Source organism: Acanthaster planci, linkage group LG14, assembly GCF_054643075.1.
Source record: "Acanthaster planci isolate LZ-2023a linkage group LG14, COTS_SCS, whole genome shotgun sequence".
In the NCBI taxonomy this organism is placed as follows: Eukaryota; Metazoa; Echinodermata; class Asteroidea; order Valvatida; family Acanthasteridae; genus Acanthaster; species Acanthaster planci.
In genome coordinates, this window is record NC_141790.1 from 9407616 (window position 1) to 9432587 (window position 24972).

Here is a 24972-nt window from a genome sequence, read left to right on the forward strand (position 1 = left end):
TCGGATCTTTCACTGTCGTTGCGGACTCGCTCTGTCAACTACATGTTGATATAAAGAATTTGGTTTAACGGTTATATTAACCCTAAAAGAGCCTTGGGGCAGCGTCCAACCCGCTAACAATTTCTCCAGTATTGTCGCAGTGCATTTTTCTAAGCTTGGAGCCTTAATAGGAGTTTGTTTCAGTTACGTTTTGCAATCCTGTTCAACCCACTTTTGTGAAAATTGAAGACACTATTCTCGCGCAGCATGTATTCTTCCAAGACATGTCAGCTAAAATACCAAGATGTTTCCACTGCGTGCTTGGCAGGGCTGACATGTCTGAGGTCGTGAACTCCAAATGATCATAACATCAAAACCCCAAGTCATGTTGATTGAAGTTCCAACCTGATCGAGCATGTTACATGCTGAGGTCTGGAATGGTCCAACTCGGCTATATCTCAGGGTTAACGTCAGCGACTCATGATCGGAGGGGTCTGGGGTGCGAATCCAGCTGCTGGGCACGGAATGCGACCTTGAGCAAGCCACTTCATCTTGCACTTGCTTCTCTCTGCCCCAGCGTCTCCAAAATGGATTCTGGAATTAGCTGGCGAGGAACCTGCTCGCGTCCTGTCAAGAGGGGGGGGGGATGAAAGTGTTTTCGTTTGTTTCTGCGGCGAAACTGGAGCTGGACGCTAGACTTGTGAGCCGGCATGAGCCTGTTAAAAACTTTGCTTGCCTCTCAGGGTTTGTTTTATTTTTCTCTTGGCGCGTCACTCCCCCAGAACGGCACCATGCCACCCATTGCAGACAATCCCAAACTGACGATGTACGTGTTGGTGTACGGCTTGTCCCTGGTCGCCGTGTTCATCCTAGCGGGATTCAAGAGCGTCATCTACATGAAGGTAAAAAAAAAAAAAAAGAATCCTGAACCGCAATCTATACCGTCAAACCATTCCTTAGAGTTCAAATACTTTTTGTAACCCCTTTTTGACCTCTCATGGTAGAATCGCATCAACGCAGCTAGTGAGAAAATACTGTCTAATATGTGGGACGCTCAAAATCGGAGACAAACAAACTCAAGGTGCATATTTCCGTCGGGTCGTCTAAGGGGCGTGGCAAATGATGTCATTTATGTCAAGTCCAAGTTCTCCCTGTGAACTGTGATGAAGGCATCCTTTTGTCAGTGTTCACTCCTTTTTTAAAACCAGTGAGTGAATTAATTTCTGACTAGACATGTAGTTTGGGAAATACGCTTCCGTATTTTAAAGCACGTGGTTCTGAGGAACCAAATGCCAAGAAATCAGTAGTTGTATCTTTCTCCCGGCACCCAGGCTGCCTTGTACGCCGCTTCCAGCATGCACGACACCGTCTTCCTGAAGGTCTTCCGCAGCCCGATGAGTTTCTTTGACACCACCCCGACGGGCAGAATCCTCAACCGCTTCTCCAAGGACTTGGACGAGAGTCAGTACTAACCCCCCCCATTTACATCACTGGCCAAGCTGCCCCGCCTTGTATCATTCACATTGTAATCTTTTTCAAGAAATGCATCTTGGGTTTTCGGAAGTCGCTCCAGTTGAGTAGAAAAATCGAGGCAATTTTTTTTTTTTTTGAGTCAGAGAAATTTGTAGGTTGACGCCCACAAATCTATTGGTCCCAACATGTTGACAGAAAGGCACTAGGAGGTCAAATTTCAAACAGTTCTTATTAACGGTTTTTCACTAAGTTCGTGATGACTGAGATGTATCTTTCCCTCTCCACGAAGGCGCTCGATTATTTTCTTTTATGGGGGAGGTTTCAATCTGTAAAACCTGTTTTGGGGAGTGCGTTGGTACCAGAATATGCTTTATAAATATTTCATATTGTAGATTAGATTTTTGGGATTAGATTAGAAGCAGGCTTAACGCATCTGCGCATGTTCTATCGTTTCTACTTTCCGCAGTCGACACCTTGCTGCCGATGAACGTGGAGGGCTTCATGACGCAGCTCTTCAACTTCATCTTCGCCCTGGTCATGCTGATGGTGGTCTTCTGGCCGCTGATCATCCTCCTGGTGCCCGTCACCGGCATCTTCTACCTGGTGCTGGTCCTGTACCGCAGCACCATCCGCAACCTTAAGCGTATGGAGAATGTGACCCGCTCCCCCTGGTTCTCGCACATCAGCGCCACCTCCCAGGGCCTGACCACCGTGCATGCCTATGACAAGACCACCGATTTCATCATGAAGTGAGTAGATATGCTGCATGTCGAACAGCCCCCTCCGAATCAACGTCAGGAGCCTGAGTTGGAAAAAATATCGCTCAGTATACCTTGAGCAACCTTGCTGAATTTTGAAGACATGTGCGCTTCACAATGCTCCTTTTTATTTTTCCAAAATTGTTATTGGATCTTTATATGGGGGGTGCATGTGGCTTAGTAGTGAGGGTTTGTAGCTTCTGATCATAGGATCAGAGTTTCGAACCCAGCTCGTGCCAGCATGTTGCGATCTTGGGCAAGTCACTTTACCCTATGTGCCTCTCTCCACCCAGGAGTAAATGGGTACCTGTGAAGGCAGATATGGTTATGTTAGCCGTATGCGCTTGACAGGGCTGCATGAGGCAGGTATACTCCCCAGGGAGCTGAGATGGTTTCAGGAATGTTGAGTTGTTGTTGTGAGCCCAATGTAGAAGGGTAATAACAATGTGCCTTGAGCACCCAAATAATAAAAGTAATAAAAGTAAATCGGTTTCAATAAGCCACTTGCGAGTTAAATTTGAATAAAAACTGGTACACAGAGTTATCTGATTGCAGACGTAACAATTTGAATTCCCCAGACTAAAGACACTGTTGCTATATCTTGTGATTCGGGGCAAGCTTTGGCATAGCGACCACGATCTCTGGAATAGACTGGTTCCTTTGTGCCGTTCTTATTCATTGAGAACAGTGTATTGTTGCAAGGCTTTTCTTATGTAACTAAGCAAAAGCTTGCCCCCAATCACGAGGTATAGCAACAGTGGTTGTAGTATGGAGAATTCAAGCTGTTATGTTCATGTGAATTTAAAGAACTCAGTGTACCAGATTTTATTCAAATTTAACTAGCAAATGACTTTTTATTATTACATAAATCAAGTTTTAACTAAAACGAGTCAACACATTGATCTCTCGTCATACCAAACACTAATTCATTTACATAATATCCCTTTATATGCAGGCCTGTAGGCTGGGGGTTCAAGGGATTCGAACAATCCCCCCTCTCACTTCCAAGTTCCGCTTGTTGGTGGTCTTTTTTGTGAACTGAATATTTTAAATATACCTTAATATTCGGCATATGAGCCACGGCATATACTTTGAATTTCAAGCTTAAGGTGACCACGATTCTGCAAAATAATGAATCTCTTTCAGTCATATGTACCGGCAAATATCCACATTTCAGGTGTTTCAAAGGATTTGAAATCAATGTATTTTTATTAAGTTTATTCAATATTGAATACTTCAGTGTACAAGTCTTCTTTGGTTTGCGACAGACATGCAAGTTTTCAATATTGTTTTCCAAAGCACAGAGTTCACAGTACCAAAAGTTCCACTTTTTGGTTTGAAAAACCGGCCCCCCCGTCTCTGGTCAGGTGACGGGCCTGATATGTCATGTTCAAACTTTGACAAGTCAGCAACTTAGCACAAAAAGTTCTCTGCAACATTGTAACAATGTTTTAATGCATTGCGCTGACATTTTGTCACGTCATTGTAGCACCGAAAATCGTTTGTGTTCATTTTTTACAGTGATTTGTATGATATTAGTCGCATATCATTCAAATTGATCACGATCATGATGTTTTGAAGACGTCAGGATGAATATACTGCCGTTTTGTTTCCATCATTCCAGTAACGTTCGTAAAGGTCACTGCAATATGTTCCTGTCACATCACAAAAATGTCTGTTGTCAAAACATTCGAAGACTATTTCTGTCCGATTTTCAGATGAAAACTTTCCAGTATAGCGATATTATTTTTTTTTTGGCTGGGTACACACACACTCTGTCCTTCAAAAGCCCTCCTTGGCGCTTGGTAATTGTAGTAATGCGTGCAATGGGACCAGTCCACACTCCAGGTCAATGCGAAAAACATAGTGAATTTGAGGTCATAAAACTTGCGCAGTAAAACTTGCTGCAAAAAGTTGAACATGAAAGTTGAGTTGAAAAAAAAAAAACTTGTTTAACGTTTTGCGAATTTGCAGGACGATAAATTGGTCTGACGTCATAGTTTCGGATTCTTGTTCACTAACTATCGTGCTGTAAGTATGAACTTAACAGAGATAACGTTTGTCTCATCTCAAAGGTTCCGTGAGCTGCTGGACAACAACTCGTCTCCCCTGATTATTTTCCGGTTGTGCAGCCGCTGGGCCGGCATCCGGCTGGACCTGCTGGTGGTGACGGTCCTTGCCACGGTCAGTACGGTGGTCGTCTTCATGCCGAACGCCTTCTCCGCGGCCTCGGCCGGCCTTGCCATCACCTACACACTCCGGGTAAGCATTGGCGACCGAAAGCCAAGGGAGGTTTCCAGATCTTTGGCTGTCTGTGCCTTCATCGTGGAGCTCCAAATTCAAAGCACCACAGGATTGGAGCCACTTTAGTAGAATACATCATGACATATGCCAAGCATACGCACGCTGGTTCTGCTATTAACACCAATAGCTTCTGTAATAGATATGCTGCGTTCAGCGCAAGGAACTTGACAAACTTCAGGGACTCTATTAAAAAAAGGGAACATTGTGGTCTGAGATGAAGGCAAAACTAAGATTTTATTTACCTTTTAATAGAGCGTAGAGTTTGCTTGAGAGCACTGGTCATGTGCATTCAAGTTACCAAAATGTCTGGTGGTTTTCGTAATATTCGTAACAACTTTTGTGGGCACAGTATGGATCATGATGGGAGATGGCTTTTGAAATGTGGAATTTGCCAATTTCTATTTTTCAGCTGACAGCCTGCATGCAGATGCTGATCCTGATGGCATCGGAGGCCGAAGCTCGCTTCACCTCTGTGGAGCGCGTCCTCGCCTACATGAAAGTAAGTCACAGGGACTTGTCCAAATCAACCGTCTGCGGCTGGGATCAGTGTGCTCAGCTTTGAGAAGTAGCCGCAGCCTTAGGTCACTGCAGGCGCACTCTCCCAGCCGCAACTTTAGCCCTGGGTCACTGCATCCAAATAGAGTGTTAATGTTTTAAGATAGAAATTAAAAGACACAGTCCTACCGTGTATTTCTTGAACTGAAACAGTGTTTGCCCTGTTGGCCAAGCTACATCAAACACAGCCTGGTCTATAGCAAGCGTGCGATACTGCATGTACTGTGTGCTATGTACGAGTACACTGTACGTGCATCTTTCTGGCGGTGACGTCACCATCAGCCTGGGAGCATGAATGGCCAAAAGGGGATTTTTTGTGGGCGGGGAAACGCAGGATCTTTTTGCGGTCACAATTAATCGGGTAAACATTAAATTTATGATATTTTTGAAATGGTTGCTTATTTATTGTTACATGTATTTTGAAATACTTCACGTGAACTAAATGTTTTCTATTTCTGTAACCCTTTAACGTCTGTGCATTGTCGCCATAGGTCCCGAATTTTCATGACCTGTTAAGAAGTCTGATTGATTTTCACAAGAAATGAAATGAATTCATGTATAAACCCGTCACAAAATAAAACAGTTCATGATAAGATCCCCCTAAAAGAAATCCGCTTCTTTGGTTGAATGACAGCTTATAACATATCCCGAGAGTTTGCTTTGATGTTAACAACAGTCGCCAAGTGTTATCTAGAAATTGGATTCTAAAAATTGCCCAGGAAATAACCTTCACACTTCTTGTCCGGGACTTCATCAACACCTAGCTGTCCAATCGCGACTTTTCCTGAAAGGGCCCAAGCAGCCCGCCGTACGAGAGGCTTGATTCTGGCAATCAAATGGCCATAACCACAGACGATCACACATGCATCAGGATCTTTTTCTGTAGTATTGAAGAAAGTCGTCAGAAGGTCGTCAGTTGCCCTCGTCAAGCTCCAATCACAATTTTTGACGATACTGTGATGTTTTCAGCATTCACATAGGCGACAAGTTTTTACTCTTAGGTTTTTTCATATTACAGGAGAGCTGAGACGGAGCTTTTATGTTAATTAGCCAGTTATTATTTTGCTCAAGTGATATGACCATGTATCATTCTCCCTCCATTGGCAGGGCCTGGAGATGGAGGCCGCCCTGACCATCAAGGATAAGAAACCGCCCGACAGCTGGCCACAGCGCGGAGACATCCGCTTCAAGCGGTACCAGATGCGATACCGCGAGGGCCTGCCCCTGGTCATCCGCGGCATCTCGCTGCACATCCGGCCCAAGGAGAAAGTCGGCATCGTGGGCCGCACAGGCTCAGGTGAGATGGGATCACTGTCACCAAGAGACGCACTCATTCCCAGTGTTTGCAGTTGAGACCTGTAGACATTCAAAGACCTCATGACTTTTTTTGTATCTGTTAAGATGTAACAAGATACAGGTGCGGTTGAAAGCTCATGCACTCACAGCAAACAAAAGTTAGTCATTTTGTGCTCAAAATGACTAATAGAGGTAAGTCGGGTCTCGGTGACTTCCTAAATCAAGACAGGACTAATATTTAGTCCACAGTGACTGACTTTGATCAAATTTGACTAATATTTGACTTTACTTTGATGAATAAATATTAGTCATCGGTTAGCTAATATATATTAGTCATTGGCCTGTCTGACCAATTGAAGTTGGTCATTTTAGACAAAGAGCTGGACTAACTTTTATTAGTCAAATTTTGTTCACAGTGAATTGCAGTGTTAAGGCTGTGCCAATTTTTGATAATCACACTTTTATCCTGTAGCTGACCAGCCAATACATCCCCATTATTTACATGTGAAGAAATTATTAAAGTAGAGCAGACGTCGTGATTGAGAAGATATAGAAGAGGAATTCCTAAGTATGTTTTGAAAAAAAATCAAAGTTAAGGTAAAAAGAGTAGAACTCTTCCTGAGGCGTTGTTAGGACCTTGTGAAGATCCTTTCGAAATTGGTGACACGCATACGTGCGCGCATCCCGGTTGCCAGTAGCTCTCTTGCCGTATCTTATTCTTCATGCATCAAAATTCCACATCACGGGTTGGTTTCTCGACAGGGAAATCCTCCCTGGCTGTTGCCCTCTTTCGGCTGTGCGAGGGAGCGGCTGGCGACATCATCATCGACGACGTCAACATCCGCGAGATCGGACTGCACGATCTGCGCCAGAAGGTCTCCATCATTCCCCAGGACCCTGTCTTGTTTATTGGGACCGTCAGGTGAGGAACCCCTGCACTGCAGAGCAAAAGATGGTGCATTTTTATCTTGGATCGGTACCCCTTGCGTAAACACATACCGGCACCGCGAAGTCATTACGTGGACAATTTTTGCTCACCCCAACTGGGGTGCAAATTCTCAACGACGACAAAAATATTGTCCATTCGGGGCCGGTCAGGGCACAGATTTATTCAGGTCTCTGCCAAGAGCACGGACGGCCAATTTGGTCTCTGCCAAGAGCACGGACGGCCAATTTCCTTGAATGACCAATTGATTTCCCCCAACCTTCTCTGGTTTCAAATGCCCAGACACGTTTATTTCTTCACTTGCCGATGAGTCCCTTTTGATGCGAAAGCTTCACTCTGATTCATGCATTTCAGGTACAACTTGGATCCCTTTAAGCAGCATTCAGAGAAGGACATCTGGCAAGCCCTCAAGCGCTCGTACATGGCCGACAAGGTATAATGTCAAGTCTGTTCTTCTTTCATTTCCTGCGACATGAGACAGTGTCTCTCTTTAGTCCAGACACTCCTTACTCGTAGGAAGCCCTCAACCTCAAATTTTAACTTCTTACAGTGCATCAGTTCAAAGTTACCTTGGCATCCTTGGCTGTCTTCTTTTCTTCAACTTGCACCAGTTATACATGATTTTTACATGATGCACAGAGAAAATTTGACACTCGTTCAAGTTCAGCTTTTCTGTTATGTTGTACCGGGAAATAGCCCTCAAAGTGAAGACTGTGATTCCTTTTTGGATATCAAAAAAACTGTTAAAGTTGAGTATGTCACGAGTCCCTGAAAGTCCATCACAACATCTAGTCGTTCAGTCTCAAGCAACGGCAGTGGAAAGATTGTCAAAGTGGGGGGGGAGGTCAGTTGTGAGATCACCAGGCATCAGCTATTCATGGGCCCATCCATTATTAAAGCCCCACCCCCAGTATAGGACCTGCAAAAAGTGGGGGGGGCATGCCCAAAGTCGGAAAAGTGGGGGAAGGCACTGCCCCTTGCTTGTCGCCAGTGCTCTCAAGCCAAGTCATAGGCCATTGTAATGTACTCTGCAAACGCATGCATTTGTTTGCCTTGTCAAAAAGACACGAGGCCAGGTCCGTTAACATATAGCCATCGGTAATGAGGGTAACCCGTTCAGAGGAAGCGGATCATTTGAGACTCTCACGGTGAAGAAAACATGGAGGAGTGAGGAGAACCTTCGGGTAAATTTACAATGTATCAGAGAACTTACGAGTCGGTGAGGGACTGAAAATCCATTCCACATGCGGACCTTGGCGGGATTCGAACCCGGGCCACATAGATGAAAGGCAAGAAATGGGCCACTACGCCCACCAGACTTACGAATGAAATTAGCGAAAGGAGTGGAGAGGAATTAAAATCTCTGCAATCGTGTTAGTCTTGCATCGTGACACGTGTTCATTCTGTTCTTGCAAGGATTTTGACTTATTGCTATAGAGTTTGACCCATACCCCCCTCGATCTTGCCTTCTTTACTCCTCTGTACAGATTGGATCACTAGAGGGCAAGCTGGACGCCCCTGTCGTCGAGGGTGGAGATAACTTCTCCGTTGGAGAGCGCCAACTCTTGTGCATGGCCAGAGCTCTGCTTAGGAACAGCAAGGTCTCGTTTCGTTTCACAGCATTCATGAATCCTGCAGACTGTTTATACACACTGGTCAAGAGCCCATCAGAGAGGCATTTTTTCTAACTAGCTGATCAATCCACCAACTGGTTGTGCAGACTTTTTCGCACAATAACTTTGGACTCCTCTTCAGTGAACTCTCCAACTCGAAAATCAATCGCAGACTAGATTACCGAAACCTAGGCATGCCTAGGTTTCGGTTCCACTCCACCTCGGTGCTGCTGCGCTCTGTGCCACAAAGCTAAGTATATGCACCACTTGTGCTGCTCTCCGTGTGAGACTTCGAGCGCAGTATGCTGAGACACATACTTTTGAAATGGCCTATTACAGGTGTGTTTCAAGAAATACAAGACAGTTGAACTGGGAGAACAAAATCACTGGAAAGCCAATGGAGTTTCGTCTTGTGAATGGGAGTAAACGTGGGCTCGAGCAGTTTAAACGGTCGAGTACAATCAGAACTGGCTCGGGGTCTGGTACTTTGAGATGTAAAGGACCGGGCCAACGGCAAGGTCCTTTATCTTCGTCTGGCCCCATTCGTTGCTCGTTTAAACCCATGCCCCATTTTACTGCCGACACAAGGGTGCAGCTCTCAGAACACAACGAATGAACCTTCTGTACTGATATGTAAAAATTGTCAAGTTCTACAGGAACACAGATATGTCATCTTGGACGTCCTTTGACCTCTGCACCTTTGATTCTCCCACAGATCCTTATGCTGGACGAGGCCACGGCTGCCATTGACACGGAGACAGACTCGCTGATCCAAGCCACTATCCGTGAGGCCTTCAGTGAATGCACTATGCTGACCATCGCCCACCGGCTCAACACCATCATGGACTCGGACCGCATCCTGGTCATGGATGACGGCAGGGTGAGTGTTGGCTCGGGTGGGAGCACCCGTGGATTGAAAAGGAAAGGTAGACAGTTGGCGCCTCTCAGCTTTCAAAATAGTGGACCGATCGACCCAAAGGCCTTTCTGTTCCATAAGAAATCAATTTAAACTTGGCAAGCATATAGAGATGTCTGTCATAAGTACATGTACATCTCATGTAATCTCTGAACTTTCAGGCCAGTTCAACAATAAAGTGGTTGTCGTTTTGGTAGTATTGTGCTGTACACTCTCATCCATGTCTGCCAGTATCCATTGGACATGTGAATGGGGTAAAGTTAATCATTTTGTGGCCTACGAGAACCGAGTGTACGGTTATCGTATATCGCAACAGATGCCACCAGTGTTGTATTCGAGTCCGTCACAAAGTCATTCAGTCTTAAGCTAATTCACAAGCTATTCAAATGAGCTGTGACAAAAGCATTCTGTTGTCATTGTTCACCCTGTAGCTTGTGACTAGCCCTGTGAAGGGACTTGTGAGAGGACATGTGATGGACTCGAATACAACACTGGATGTCACAATAACTGCGAGACACCAGTGAAAAAATGCCGATGAAAAATGCATACAATGATATTTGAGAAAAGATATTGGCGGGAGCAGCTCTTTTAGGATTAACTGAAGAGAAAAAGAGAAGCTGGAGGCTACACGAGCCCGCTACAGTGCAGCCCCCCCAGTGTTCCGCACTCAGAAATTAAAGAAAACAGAGAACATTGTATTTTTTAACACTGTGACTGAACTCATTGAGTTTTCCTCTACAAAAGAAGGCCCCATGCATCCCTTGCGCGCTAGACCCAAGTTAAGGTGCTCCCAATGAGTCATGAAAAAGTGACAACAGGGGTCTAAGCTCTATATTTCCTCCTTTTTTTGTGACAGGTTGCAGAGTTTGACAGGCCGTCTGTCCTGCTGTCTAAGCCCGACTCTCACTTCAGCCGCATGGTGGCCGCCGCAGAATCGTCGGAAGACTGAGCCTAATCATTCTGCAGATGTGATATTATGCAAGCAGTAAACGATGCGTTCATTTAAATAACTGATTAATTGATCACGTAACCGACAATACGGCTGAAACGCTGTCTGTGAACAGGCGGGATCACTTTGGAAGGCCTCAACCGAATCTCTGAAATACTCGAACATCCACGGGCATTCTCGCATCACTAGCGGGAGTCTTCTTGTCCAGTTTTTGCAGATGATAATGAATTTCGAGCTGAAATGAGTAAAATATACATTCTTTCATTTGTCTTAGGAAGTCTTACCCCGAAATAAGTGACCAGCAGTATATGTACTTCGTGTCATTTAAACATAAACCAGGACTGTACTGCAATCGTGTAAGTTGTTTTGGAGCCTTAAAGAGAAGGAAATCAGATGTAAACCACTTAAATATCGCTGGACAACTTGTATTCTTTCATGGATAATTAGTACTTTTTAGAAAGATAAAGGAACTTTCTCGATTAGTGACTGTATGTTGCTAGTCCTTCAATCTGAATACGCTCAATCAGCAAGTAAGTCTCACTGCATTAACCAATATCAGTTAGTTTTTAAAAGCATTACAACCATTCACCGTAGTTGGTCTATAAAGTCATCAAGTTTATACTTTTTTCTAGATACGAACGTGCATTGATATCTAAATACTGATAGTTGATAACCTGTAGGCGGAGTAGTTCCTTAGAGTAAAAGAATCCACTGAAATAGAACTCTTTTGACTTGCGTCCTAAAATGTCGTATGGGGGTAATTACAACTTTGATGAAGTACAAATGTAACTCCCAAGTAAAGAGTTTGTTAGCGTCTATCATAAATATACTGTCAGTTGCGCAACATGTGTGAATAATCTTTGCTTTGAATTAATCTTAAATGCAGTTCAAAGATAGTAGGTTAGTCTTTTCATTTCTAGTACTATGCATTTGTACATGTTCAACGTGTTAACCGTAGTCTTAGTCTCGCAACTTAATGTAAAAAGCAACTTCCCAAAAGGTAAAATTGTCAACATGGACCCTCCATCATCTTTTTGGTAGGCATGATAATTTACACAATGAGCGACTAACTTATGTCAAGACTAGTAATGCTAGTCAAACCGTACTATATTTCTCAACGTTCAGTGTCATGTCGATAATGTCTTCACGATGAAAAAGAAAAAAAAGCATGCCTAAGTCCGATCATTAGTTTCATAAGGCACTGCTCAGTGTTCCACCAATTTAAAAAAATTCAACCAACAATGACTGAACTTTCTGATTAGAGGCTTCCGCGACATAGTTTATCTACGTTGCGGGGCTAGGTACAGGATGGTTAAAGACATTGGCATATAATCCCGAGGGGATGGGGGTGATATATAACCCCTATCTTTTGACAGGGGAGGATGGGTCATTGAATCATCACCCCAATATTTCGTGTTGAGAAAAATATTAAAGCGGATTGTGAAAAATTATTTGGACTTCCCAACAAACAAAAATGTATTCATTAGCACTCAAAAAGGAAGAACATTTTTTAATAATGTGATCATTCAAAACTATCAAATATAAATTTCAGGCAAATTCACGGTTTATTGAATAGTCAGAAAACATCACCAAAAAACAAAAACAATAAACTTGAAATAACTGAAATCACATTTTTTGATTATTTGGAAAAACACATGTACGTGTTGTTCTAAAGGTCTGGAAACAACCGCCAACTTGTAGATTAACCATAAAAATAGCCGTTTTTAAATTTAAAGTTTATGTACAGTTGTCTGGAATTCTTTAATTAGCCTGGCAAATTGACGTAGTCGTTTGTGAAACCTTCACGATTTGCAAACAAAAGTCACAATGGGAAACAGAGGTAAGAGGATACAACAAATAAAGTACCCTTGCTACTCGAATTTTACCTCCATTTTAGCTTTGTAACTGATTGAATGCCATCAGACTGAAAAAAAAATAAGGGACCCTCATAAACATTCAAAATACCCAAGAACCACACCTTCTAAAAAGAAAAATATGGAGACAAAAGAAAAAAACCTGAAACATGGAGAGTGCAAGAAATGAAACACAGGAGTATCGAGTTACTTCAAAGTGATGCTTGACGTCAAAGTTTAAGTGCAGTGAAGAAAAACAAAACTTCTTTAATACGGGCCTTTCACAATAGCGCACCTCCAAGAGTTTGAAATACACTGGCCAATCACTATGCGCCAAATCTGGCGACCCAATGCGGGTCGACAATGGGGTTGCCAGATTTCACACACCGTGATTGGAGGACGGGTTGCAAACTCTTGGGGGCGTGCTATTATGGATTGCCCGAATTTGCGCTGAGCTGATTAACATGTGGAGTTAGAAGATTCAGGCCACTGTGCAGGGACAACATTTCAAGTCACTTTTTTTCACCAGGCCAGGGGGTATATAATTTTTAACCACTCAGCACACAATTTTTGGGGGAAATGATTTTAAGAGATCCTTGATAGGCACAAGCACACAGGTTTCTGGCCTGAAGAATGAACATACTTGTAGATTATGAAGACCAATGCTGCACTTGTTTCGCTTGGTAACAGATATGAATCAAAGTTTGAGCCTGGTACTCGGAGGAACTGAATTCGAACTGCTCAGAAAAATACGGGCAAACTTACAAATGAATGCAGCGTTTTAGAAAAGAACTGTGCCGTGAAATAGCAGCATATTTCAACAGCAGCACGAGCGGGCAGGAGCGCCACAAAATCCCGCGCAACCTGTGAAATATTTCGCAGTACAGCTAGCAAAGATTCTTAGCTACAAATGGGAAGAAATAAGGCAGAGCACGCAAGTAAACGTAAAATATCCCTCGCTCGAGTGCAAAATGTCCAATACACATGTATATATAAACAGCCCAGACATCCTTGCCCAAGATTTTAGTCTTGGCAACAGTAACTTTCACTGTAGCTTAAATATCTCGGTTAACAATCATATTGCTGGCCTTTCACATCTTTCAAAATGCTGATATTTTTCTCTTACGTCGGTGATCTGTCCGTCTTTATATAATTTGTCAAGAGTTACACATACAAGTACTAAAGAAAACCTGATGGTTATCAAATACATGTACTAATCGTAGTATTAAGAGTGACATCGATTAGATATCTTCATGTAACTGAGATTCTGAGGCAAATGACATAGTTTATAAAACACACGTATCTGACAACGAATGTACAAGCTCCGATGCCAGGCTGTGGACATCGGAATGAAATACGGTCGCACTGGGATACAACAATTTCATGTCACCGGGAAGTTGTGGACGCAGGGAATTGGGAGTTGAGTGGGAGAGGGGGGAGGTCTTTGGAATGTAATGATGCGTTGCCGCAGAAATAAATTGACAGGAGCCATCCATCTGCTTTGTGAGTCATGACAGATGGCGACTGTATTTTATGGCCTATGCCAAACTCACCTGGTGCAATTTCGAGAAAACTTCTTCAAATCCTACAAAAATCCACCGTTGTGCATGACACAAACAACGCCCGCTTGGTTAGACTTCATTCTTAAGAGACAACAATCCCAAGTAAAAAAAAGAGCTGAAATCTACCTTCCCTGATCTAGCAAAGTCCTTAAAAATCTCACTGTGGATTATGAAGGATTTGGGGAAACACAACTTAATAGTTATGGAGGGGGTATTACATTGGTACAAATGGCTTTACGGGCCTTCAGCATACACAGACAATAAATGATTACATGCATTCACCATTTTCGCAACCATTCTACACTGTGCAACCCGAATTTGAAAAAGGAGTCATTGAAAATCTCTAGAGCTTTGTCGAAGGACAGAGCTGTCCAAAGCCAGCCTGTGATGCGAAATGGTTTCCAAATGTTGCGAGTCCATCCAATTTCCCTAAGTCACTTCAACCGAGGAACCCATTCAGAAGGCAGTTGTGATGGCTCTACATGAAAAGCTACGCTGAAGAGAAGACCGTCCTCGACCGGATGCGCGCGTGGGGGATGCCTAGGTACTGGCTGGGTCGGGGTGGGGGATCCTGAGGGCAGCTTGCTGGGCGGCTCCATCGAGATTTGCAAGTTGTTGTCGTGGGTATGTACGCTGGCCTACCAGGGGAGGGGAGATTTCTGTGGTCGTTATGTGGAGGGGTCAAGGTCGTGCTGGGTCTGTCTACTGCATCCTGATTGACTGGATAATCTGAAAGATGGCTGGAGGGGGGAGAAAAAAAACAGATGGAAAAGGTGACCCAACTGAACGAGATCTTGAGCGCTCCAAACAATGTCTTCAGGAAGGTGGTATCCGAGTGTCTCTTGAACACATTGGAGGGCAATGTGCCACTTAGAATCCCTGCTTCCACTCGATGGCAGATGAGATGTGAACACCCAGTTTCACATGCTCGCAAGACCCCAGGCTCAACCCTAGCACATGTACTTACAGGTCTATATTCTCGCAAGGAACCGCAAATCACAAATCCACGGGCCCATGTTTGTCTACTGGCAATGACATTCAAGGTGTGCTGAAACCAAGTAGAATGCACACAGTAGTTACTGAGCTCTACCTTCCTCAAGCCAATTCTGTGTTTCATTGAAGTAAGGCCATTCGGGGGAAGAACGTACCTGACATCACCGAAGTTCTAACTTTACCAGTGCACGTGAGCTAGTGCAGGACTCTGCGGATGGGGAACACCATTCACCCACGAAATTGTTCATCCCAAATGACCCATGGCACACTTAAGCTTGTGTACGCTCAATCGGTACACCCAATGGCTTGTTCTTGTGATCAGTGATCCAACGCTAGTTCTGACACTAGAGCTCACCTTTGGGATGACTGATTGAGATCAAGATCCGTGTTGAACAAAAAGGCCCTTAGATCTCATTCCATGATGTACACAGACTCAGTGCCAAGTTAAGTCACTGTACGTTCTACAGCATGTCTACCTGGGGCCAATTTCATGGAGCTGCTTATGCACAAAATTTGCTTAAGCGCAAAAAAACCTTGCTTAAAAACAAAGGTTACCAGCTAAAATTCTATGTGATTGTCATGCTAACCAAAGGACAGGTAAACACCATTCCAAAAACAATATACATTACATGGAGTTTTGGCTGGTAACCTGATTTGTCAAGCAAGGTTTTTCACGCTTAAGCAAATTTTGTGCTTAAGCAGCTCTATGAAATTGGCCCCTGTTGGAGGTTCACACTGCAATCATTGCCCAATTGGAATCACTTCCAGTGTTCCTGTTGGCCCATCAAGTTTTACTTGTCTCCCTCCAAGTTAAAAAAGATGGCCACCAAGCCTTCAACCACAGTCACCGAGATTAAAATCTTCACATTAACCCCATTCCGGAATATTTCAACTGATGCAATGTAATTGTGGTGAACAAACCCCTCCGGGAGGGTCAATATGCTGCTTCTGACTCCAAATGTGGCAAAGACGCAAAGGAATCAACAAAATTTTTGTCAAGGTCCTGAGGTGAGTCACAAAACCCTTTTTAATTATTTGTCAGTTCCTTTCAAGTCTAAGAGTTAAAAACTTGGATAACACTGACTCTGCTATCATCTTTACTCCACTCTATATTTAGTACTTGACCCAAATGATTGGTGTTGTAGATAAATCTGATAATGGGGAACAAGGCACAAACAGCTTTAACCACATCAGAGAAACCAAGTGTCAGCTTTCCCACAGCTGGGACAAATTCTTCAAATTACTACTCAGTTTTTTTGGGCCATTTGCTTTTTTTTGTGTGGAGGTGCACGTTCCCTGGCTCATGCGTCAGAGAAACGAGGCAGGGAGTTTTCTGCTTGATCTCCCTTGGAGAGGCGGACCACATGTCTGTCGTTGCCGGAGCACGCTTAGCACGGAATGTGCGCGAGTAATTTTGTGAATGGGTAGCATCTTTGCCTGAATGCTGGATTCAGGGTGCCACCGGGGTGTGACTGTCACTCCAGGCTCCCAATTTAAACCACGGGTGGTGGGAGGGGGTGGGTTGGGTGGGGTGTGAGGGCACAATGCTGGGGCATGGGGAAAATGTGGGGTGACTGGGTAACGTACCTGATCCACAGACAACAAAGATGAACAGACCGAGTAACCACGGGGCAACTGGGTATTTGTCGTCTGTTGGTTTCTGTTGAAAGAAGAATGAAATCTTAACATGATGAAAAACACTCGCAAGAACACCACTTGATCGGCCTCACTCTGAGTTTAGCAACGTAAACAAGTTCCATATTTGGCCAACGTGGTTCTCAACTGCGAACAAAATTGATGCCGCCTCACTTCAAATTCTCATTAAAGACAAATCCATTTCACCTGTAAAAAATAGCATCTGTCTGAAAAACACTGAAATATTTGTCAATGAAATCTGAGAATTGTGGTGACCTGGCACAAAACACCTTCCCCACCAAAACTGCCAAGTCCAATAGGATATGCCATAAGCAGGGCCCTAAGGCTTAACAGACTTTGCAGGAATCAACATAATCAAAAAAGTAAGTGACAACACTGCTGTTAGAAAACTCGGTACAAAGAAATTTATGGGAGTACACATCCAGTCGTGCCCGTGACACCATTCTTTCTGGTAAGCTGCCATTTTGAAGAAAACAATGGAAAAAAACTATTGGTTTTAATTCAGTGAAGCACACACAAGAGTTGAGAAGAGTGCAGTTTGTATAAATTTGTCGGTTCAGTGCATGACATTGCATACATGGTGTAGCTGGCGTTGGATGACTATGAATGTGTTTGAGATGCTGAATTCGGGCAAAATTCTAAACACATCCAATGGCACGAATGACTTGGCAACTTCCTATTTGAAATCAAGATTTTTTAAATACATGTTCGTGTATAATGTCACAGTATTCACTGATCTGAACTAAAAAAAGCAGCTCTAGTCCCAGCCAATTGGGCTCATCAGGACGGCGTTTATCTCCGGTTTCCTTGGCATGAAATGACTGAGAATATTTCTATTCCCCCTAGATGGGATGCCAGACCATCACAGGTTGCTTCCCCAGCTAATGCTGGTACCCATTTATTCTCCTGGGTGGAGAGAGGCAAGCACGGGGAAGTGGCTCGCCAAGGGCCACAAGATACTGCCACCAGTTGGAATGGAGCCTCCAACCCTATGATTGGATGCCACACTGAGCTAAGCTTCATAATTTTTTTCATAAGGGACTAGGTTAGTTGTAAAGTTAGGCATTTTTCTTTAGGTCATGAACGTGAAAACTGCAACAAATTGAGCATAAGCGTCAAGGTTTTCCCGCAAGAATTTAGGAAAATAACGACATTTGAAATGCCAACAGCCAACATGGCTGCCATTGCCATTACCGCTTGAGTTTATGTCAAAATTATTTCTGATTGGTATTTTGGAAAATTGCCATGTTAAACAGAAAATTTGCCATGGTGAATCGACAGAGATTGTAACTTTGGCGAAGCTTTATTTATGTTATTTTTTTTGCATAAATGGTTTCATCGGCAGAACTGGACTCCCCTACCCACCAAATTCAACACATCCAGTGCAAGATTTGACCGGAGAATCTTCTTGATCCAAATTAAAGGAAAATTTCATGTAGATCTGGGGTAGCTTGTTTCCTGTAAATTTGATCAATCAGAGCAATTTGTATTGAAGTTTTAGGCCAATATTCAATATAGACTCAGAGATCGATGTCATCTGTGAACCGTGATCTAAAGGTAGGTATGTACATGTAGTTAAAAAAATTATGTCATCGTTGCACAATCGAGCGGTGTCTGCATAGTCTAGCATCATCCCTAGATTGTGGTTTGGTCCTGGCTCTACTGAGTAGAGCGTTAGTATTCCTCTTTTTCAACTTTGGACGGGATCGTCATACTAACGCTCCACACCTGTTTATAGTAAGGCGACAACAGTTTTCAAAAATTCCAAAGACTCACCAAAAATACCTTTATCACCACCTACTGGCCTCCGTAAATGCCAACGCCAAACATTTCGGGCTTCAATGATATTTCTGACTTCAAAATCTGTCCAAATCCGACAGTTTTCGCACAGCACTTTCAACTTTTCGCCGCCTCCTCCCATTCAAATACGCGCGTGTTTCTGGTGCAATAACTTTATGGCCACGATGAATATGGTCCTCTAACGAAACCACAGGAGAGGCCCATATGTAGTCAGGGCACAAGACATATTGACCAGGAAACAGTCATTGGTAGAACTCCCAAATGTCACGATCAGCAAGTCATGTGTACAGACCACGTAAAGCCCACTCACATGACCCATGCGTACATCTGGTCTTGGAGGACCATGTTCGTTTGCTCAACTGAGTAGGATATGGAACTCCTCCCTTGCCTTCAAACAAGACGATTCGTAGAGTCAAAGTTACTCAGACTAGAGTTTATTTAACTGTAATCCCCTAGGGTGTATGTAAAATCATATTGAAATTGGAGGATTTACCATGTTCATTAAGTCTGTCCATCATGCGTCACGTCAAATTTGCCTTGCGACTTACCGATGATTTTGGAACATTTCCACGTTTCTCCACATTTTTTGATGCCTTCTCGTTTGCAAGTCTCATTCTTTGTTTACTCGGCATCTTGCCACTGGTTGTCAGACCCTTCAATTTTTTAAAAATGGGAAAAATGTCCCGAATTCGCTAACAGATTTTCAAGAACACGTAGCAGTCTCTGCGTAAACCTTCAGGTCAAAGGTCGAACCTTACAACTCATCCTGCATTTTGTTCATCCACAAAATACAGTACTTAATAAATTATAGATAGTTTAGAATTAAACCATAATTTGCTTGAATAGAAATCATTTTCAAATTAAAAAAAATTGTGTACGTTCATTTTGTAATAAAACGGCACCAAACCCCTTCATATATTGCCCGCGTATTGATATTTATGATGAATAAGGTAACTGGTCCTCAATCTCGTGAGGAGACTAGTCATGTAATAGTCTCTGCTCAAGGTCCAAACATTTATCCCCCACTGATGCGTGTTATGGGCGTATCGTCAACGTCAGGGTGGGTAAGGCATGGAGTTAGAAAAAAGAGATGGGACTGTGTACAACTGAAGTAAAAGTTCATTATTTGCTGTCAGCGCCCCCTCGTAAAAATACAACATCGTGTGTACCTCCGCCCAGATACACGACAAACAAACAAAATTGGTCTGTAGTTTTTATAGTTCATAAAATAATTGCTCTGCCTAGCTGGACCCAAAACCTGGATACGCGACTACGGGGCGGGGGGATATTATTGCCCAGAGGAGATGGGTATTTTAGCGTTTTTGAAGCATGGTGGACACAATAAGAGGGCACTGTTTGAAATGGGTACATTTGGAGTTAACATCACAGACATCACAGAGCTACTTATGATGTCTGTGGTTAAATAACACAAAGATTTGGCCAAATAGCGCCCTCCTATTGTGTCGGTCATCCTACCCAACAAGAAGCTAATGGCAACATACTCCCTCATCATTTCGCAATTGTCGTACAGATTCTGTGGGAAACTGAGTTGGCTTGTGCGACTAATACAAATAAAAATCTGTTGTTTAGATGGGCTACCTAACTTGGAATACATGTATAATGAGTGAAAAAATAAAAAAAATAAAAGGGTTTTCTTTGCTCTTTCATATTTTTAGGTTAAAAGGTGCATGAAATCCTTCCCAAAATGTTGGCCCCTGAAAACGTTTGCCTTCTCTCAGTAGTTCCTCCTTGTTGAAGCCATGTAACACATTTGCCGGGTGTGGATTTATCAGAATTTGTGTCCAACGTAGGGCTTACATGAACTAATTCCTTCCAGAACGTCACTTACCCACTCTGGCCATATAATTTGATAAGTCTCACAACTTCACCTGGGGGCCAATTTGCCTGCCCCCAGTCGGTTTAATCAATGAACAAAGACAAGTTGACACCAAATATATCTCGATAATCACTACCTCTTTAATTAACTCCCTTTAAACGCTATAGATAGAGATTAAGTAGAAATACTCAGCACTACCTGGTAGATTGACGCACTAAATATAAATTGGCTGAGAATCAGTCACGGCAATATTAAAGTGCAAGATTTCAACTTTTTGTTGCCAAGCTAAGAAGATATTTACTTAAACGGCTATAAAAGCTCTACTAATTCTACTAAGCAAAAAATTTATTCTGCTTGCTTCTTGATCATTACTGAAATCACTTAGCTATGGGAGAGACAGACACGCTATGAAACAACAGTTCTACTTCTATTATTGGTAATGTCACTAACGAGGACTAACAGGGAATATTAAAATGAACCTATTAAGTGAGCAACTCCACAAAGTTTTCGAAGAGAAAAGAGAAGATCGGTACTTTTTCTCAAAAGGACATGCACCGTCTATCGACCACCGCCCTTATTAGTTTTCCATACTAGGCACTTGTTCGTCTGCACTCAGTTTATTCATTTTCAAGGACAGGATTATTCTATTGCAATAACGTAAGGAGAGAACAGACAATGAAACACGTAAAGAACGTTGCTAATATCAACGTGAATTCCAGGACCGAGCTGTAATGCTTTGAACAACAGAGGGCGCTATTATCAAAGCATTTTCTGGACTAAAAAAAGTTGGAACCAAATTTCTCGGTCCCGACTTTTCAAACTGTCCCGACTTTGTTGGTTTGTTTTCTAACTCTGGTACCGGGATTGTAGGTGTCCGGACACATTTCAACAAACAGACCCAAAAATTCCAGCAATTCAAAAAGTTTTTTCTGTTTACATTTTGTGAATTATTCTTTTATAAATTTACTTGTGTGCCGCCGCGAACTGCAGTTTTAGCGGCTACGTAAAAACATGACTTTGACGTCAAAAGAGCAGACCACAATGTATGACCAGCGAGTAGTCTCAGGCGTTCTTGGGTGGCGGTGTGGCCGAAGTGAAGAAGTCCACTTCTCCTTGCATTGCTCTCTGGTAGATGACTTTGGCCTCGGGCCAGAACACCTCGTAGTAATGAGCATTTGCATCGATGAACTCTGCGAGCTTAGACTTGTGTTGTGGCAGGTTATCCTCGATCCAGAAGCTGTACACGTTCTTGTCGCTCTGTCGAAAAAGGAAATTTGTGCCGTTCAGCGAGCTACTTCACCGCATTGTCTTTGCCCCCTTGCGGGGCGGGGGATAAAATTCTTTTGGTTGCTCAGTTTCTGTCTTCGTCAGTTTCTGCGTGTAATTGTCGTCTTTTCGAGCTCTTTTCTTTACAGTGTTTTCCACACATCCTCTTTTCATTACAGTATTTAACTCAACGAGGGACACTTTATGAATAAGTCAAAGGGAGAGCTGTTTTGCCATGACTGTGTCAAAATAAGTTGAGCTTTGGGAACGAATTTGGAGTGGAGGCCACTCAATTGCTCCCATGTATGGACCAGTTGAACTTACGATGCCCGATTTGATCTGCTCGGCCAGCCATCCCCACAATTGGTCGCACGGCAGCATGGCTATCAACAGGTAGATTGGATCGTTGGTTTCGGCCACGTGCTTTTCGTATGCAGAGTAGGAAGCAGCAGCTGTTCCCATAGAAACCCCTGTCGGATCCCGGATGTGCCACTCGTCGAACATGGTCTGCGTGTAACTTGAGAGACGATGGAACAATGTCATGTGACCACGAAAACAAAAAAAACCCACATTCTCATTAACTGGCCGAACAATAATTGTCCGATTTTTTAATGAAATACGCACAGGTTTACAACCAATGACTGTTTATATCGATCTGCAAACGTTTGCCTTGCTCGAAAAGAACACGCACGGGAAATCTTTATGACAAAATGTGGATACACTATGCACACGTACTTGCCTATGGTAAAAATCATTTTATGGCAAGTCTTGAGAGGAGACTATTGTTCGCACCTCCTGGAAGCTTTCCCTCCTGGAAGCTTTCCCTCCTGGAAGCTATTCGGACTTTACATCACATATATGCATGTATGTTCTGTCCAATGCCATCGCACACCACTCAGTTGAGAGTTAGCACATGTGCAGTCGATCATTTTGGACATTGGACACCGTCCCGACCACTTCTTTCCGCGCATGGAGACCATTATATAGCAAACTTTTACAAAATGTGAAATATCTTTGCAGATGGATTTTGGTATATAGTCGTTTGCCTGTTGGCGTCGCCATTTTAAAGAGCGACAGAAATTGACCGCGACTTGGCAGAAGTGGAAGGGTTGAACATATGTGACTTTCCCTCGAAAAACAATACACTCTAAAGCTGCTATTATAACCTTTAGTTTCCCAGCATTTGTAAAACAAATTTGCGGCCTGAGTGCTGAGTCAGAGTCTCGCGTGCATTATATGGAGAGGGCCAAAACTCGGTGGTACCTTTTGTAACTGTCGATGCGTCCTTGGATGAATTTACTCATCGCGAGATCGCTCGTTTTACCCGCGGCAGTCAGGTAGTAGGTCGTTGCGTTGTAGCAGTACACCGCATCCTGCACAGTGTAGCCTCCTACAATTCGTACGGTTGAAAAAAAAAATGCCGTCAGTCCTCATGGTTTTAAATGCACTTTGTTGAGAGAATTGGCCTCGAGCGCTGCTTGACCAAGAGAGGGCGTTATTTCCCTAGCAACGGAGGCTCCTTTGTACTGACTGCACAATTCACGAACGACTGGGAAACTCAAGTGTTGCAGTCGCATCGCTACCAACAAAACAATACTCCCGACCAACGGGGCTCTTTTCCACCGATGAGGGGGTGCTTCTGCTCGAGTGGGATATCATAGACTGCCCTGTGCTGAGAGGTGACAGTGACTCTGGTTTTCAAGCTCAGTCTGCAAAGATCAACGATCCCTCACAATTAAGCCAAAACAACATTTGTACAGCACGTAAACGCAAAACATCCGTGGAAGTTTACCGCGAGAGGCGATTAGGGGGCTTCTAGCCTAGTACACTGCCAAGTTGTACAACTTGGGGCCTGTTTGTCTCACACGGATCCGAATCGCTATCTCAGTGATCCGACAACGGTTAACAGACACCAAAACTCGCCTAATGGATAGAGCGAACCAGCTTTAGGATCAATGATCACGATCCAGATCCGGATGAACCCATCATGTAGGAAGGTGAAACAAACCAGCTCTTAATGACAGCAGCCTGCTGCTACTGCATGAAGCATGGCACTCGAGTCCTAACTTCAAATTCACACCAGGATTCGGAATTTCGTAGGGCGTGCGTAATCTTTACCTCGGTGTTCTAGGAAGTAGAATATAATTCGTCGTTTAATAATAATTCATTTTGCACATTACCTGCCCAAATTCACACCAAGCTTTTTCGGAATATACGCTCACCTTGCGAAGAGCAGTAACAACTCCTGGTCTCCTAATGTAAATCACGCAAACAGGGGTCGACCAGTCGTATGTTTATTCACCGTATGGGACTCAGGAGCTAGGTTGGCGTAGTGATTCTTTCCTCGCCTTCCACCTCTGCGGCCTGGGTTTCATTCCCGGCTGGATCCATGTGTGTATTTGGTTTTCAGTCCCTACCCTATTCCATGGGTTTTACCCAAGACATTCTCCTGGGGTTTTCCTACAACTAAAACCGCAACATCAATCTTCTCATTGTCTCCTCTCCAAAGGTTTCCTCGGGCTTTCGAGCTACAGTGCCTAGTGCACTTTAAGGATCTAGCTTGGTAAAACGAGCGAGTGCTAGCCAGCCACGCGGTACCGACAAACTCACCGTAATCGGTAGGGTCAAGCAGACCACTCTTTATACCCTGGATGAACTCTGTATTAAGCGCCTCCTTGGCCTGGACCTGACTGCCATCCCATAGCCACTCCGACAGCTCTTTCCACTCCTGCGGGCGGCCGTCCACGACGGTCACTTCGGTCGGCTTTTTGGCCGCACGTTTGGCGGCCAGCAGTTCCGTGACGGTCTGCGGCAGGTGCTGGAGAACGAAGGCCGCGCCGCTAGCGCTGCGAGGGCTGCGGACATTTTTCACACTTTTTTGACGCAGTGACATGGTGCACGGAGCTAACGCGAAAACCCCACTTTTCGGTGCTTCAACAAACCACCAAGCGATTTCTGTTCAGTCAACGTGGTCACGTGCTGAGTGCTGTAAGCAAACACTGCATGGAGCTGACGCGAAAACCCCACTTTTCGGTGCTTCAACAAACCACCAAGCGATTTCTGTTCAGTCAACGTGGTCACGTGCTGAGTGCTGTAAGCAAACACTGCCTGTGCTTTTATATGACACTCCTTGGATGACCTTTGCAACCAACAAAAGCACGCGTCCTTCCCCTGTCACATATTGTCTGGACGCAGTTTATATAAAAGTTTCCTTAG

At 43.8% G+C, this 24972-nt stretch overlaps 3 protein-coding genes across 4 annotated transcripts in view; 1 reads left to right on the top strand and 2 right to left on the bottom strand.

Annotated features, from left to right (window-relative positions):
* The window catches only part of LOC110980786 (ATP-binding cassette sub-family C member 5-like), a 33416-nt gene extending 20747 nt beyond the window's left edge, over positions 1–12669 (top strand). For both annotated transcript variants that reach the window (XM_022237742.2, XM_022237741.2), the window contains exons 17-27: positions 762–881; positions 1311–1440; positions 1919–2201; positions 4286–4472; positions 4924–5013; positions 6177–6366; positions 7128–7287; positions 7666–7744; positions 8799–8912; positions 9640–9804; positions 10697–12669. In XM_022237742.2, coding sequence (XP_022093434.2) covers positions 762–881; positions 1311–1440; positions 1919–2201; positions 4286–4472; positions 4924–5013; positions 6177–6366; positions 7128–7287; positions 7666–7744; positions 8799–8912; positions 9640–9804; positions 10697–10789 — 1611 coding nt within the window. In that variant the 3' untranslated portion in view covers positions 10790–12669. The remainder of the gene's footprint in view (positions 1–761; positions 882–1310; positions 1441–1918; positions 2202–4285; positions 4473–4923; positions 5014–6176; positions 6367–7127; positions 7288–7665; positions 7745–8798; positions 8913–9639; positions 9805–10696) is intronic.
* LOC147796820 (stress-associated endoplasmic reticulum protein 2-like) lies at positions 12332–19407 on the bottom strand. The gene is made up of 3 exons (XM_087145598.1): positions 19202–19407; positions 16785–16857; positions 12332–14944 (listed from the first exon to the last, which is right to left on the bottom strand). The coding sequence occupies exons 1-3, from the start codon at positions 19283–19285 to the stop codon at positions 14907–14909; spliced, it is 195 nt and encodes a 64-aa protein (XP_087001724.1). The 5' UTR covers positions 19286–19407; the 3' UTR covers positions 12332–14906.
* A 1201-nt stretch (positions 19408–20608) lies between these two features.
* On the bottom strand, positions 20609–24852 carry LOC110980819 (uncharacterized). The gene is made up of 4 exons (XM_022237824.2): positions 24367–24852; positions 23020–23146; positions 22081–22273; positions 20609–21747 (listed from the first exon to the last, which is right to left on the bottom strand). Exons 1-4 carry the CDS (start codon positions 24647–24649, stop codon positions 21553–21555), a joined length of 798 nt encoding a protein of 265 aa, XP_022093516.1. The 5' UTR covers positions 24650–24852; the 3' UTR covers positions 20609–21552.
* Positions 24853–24972: the final 120 nt, after the last annotated feature.

Coding starts and splice junctions, on each gene's coding strand:
- LOC147796820 (XM_087145598.1), bottom strand. CDS start 19,285: ATGCCGAGTAAACAAAGAATGAGACTTGCAAACGAGAAGGCATCAAAA. Junction 16,858..19,201: donor GAAATGTTCCAAAATCATCG/GTAAGTCGCAAG, acceptor TTCTTTCAACAG/AAACCAACAGACGACAAATA. Junction 14,945..16,784: donor CTTTGTTGTCTGTGGATCAG/GTACGTTACCCA, acceptor TCCCCCCTCCAG/CCATCTTTCAGATTATCCAG.
- LOC110980819 (XM_022237824.2), bottom strand. CDS start 24,649: ATGTCACTGCGTCAAAAAAGTGTGAAAAATGTCCGCAGCCCTCGCAGC. Junction 23,147..24,366: donor GCTTGACCCTACCGATTACG/GTGAGTTTGTCG, acceptor TACGAATTGTAG/GAGGCTACACTGTGCAGGAT. Junction 21,748..22,080: donor AGCAGATCAAATCGGGCATC/GTAAGTTCAACT, acceptor CTTTTTCGACAG/AGCGACAAGAACGTGTACAG.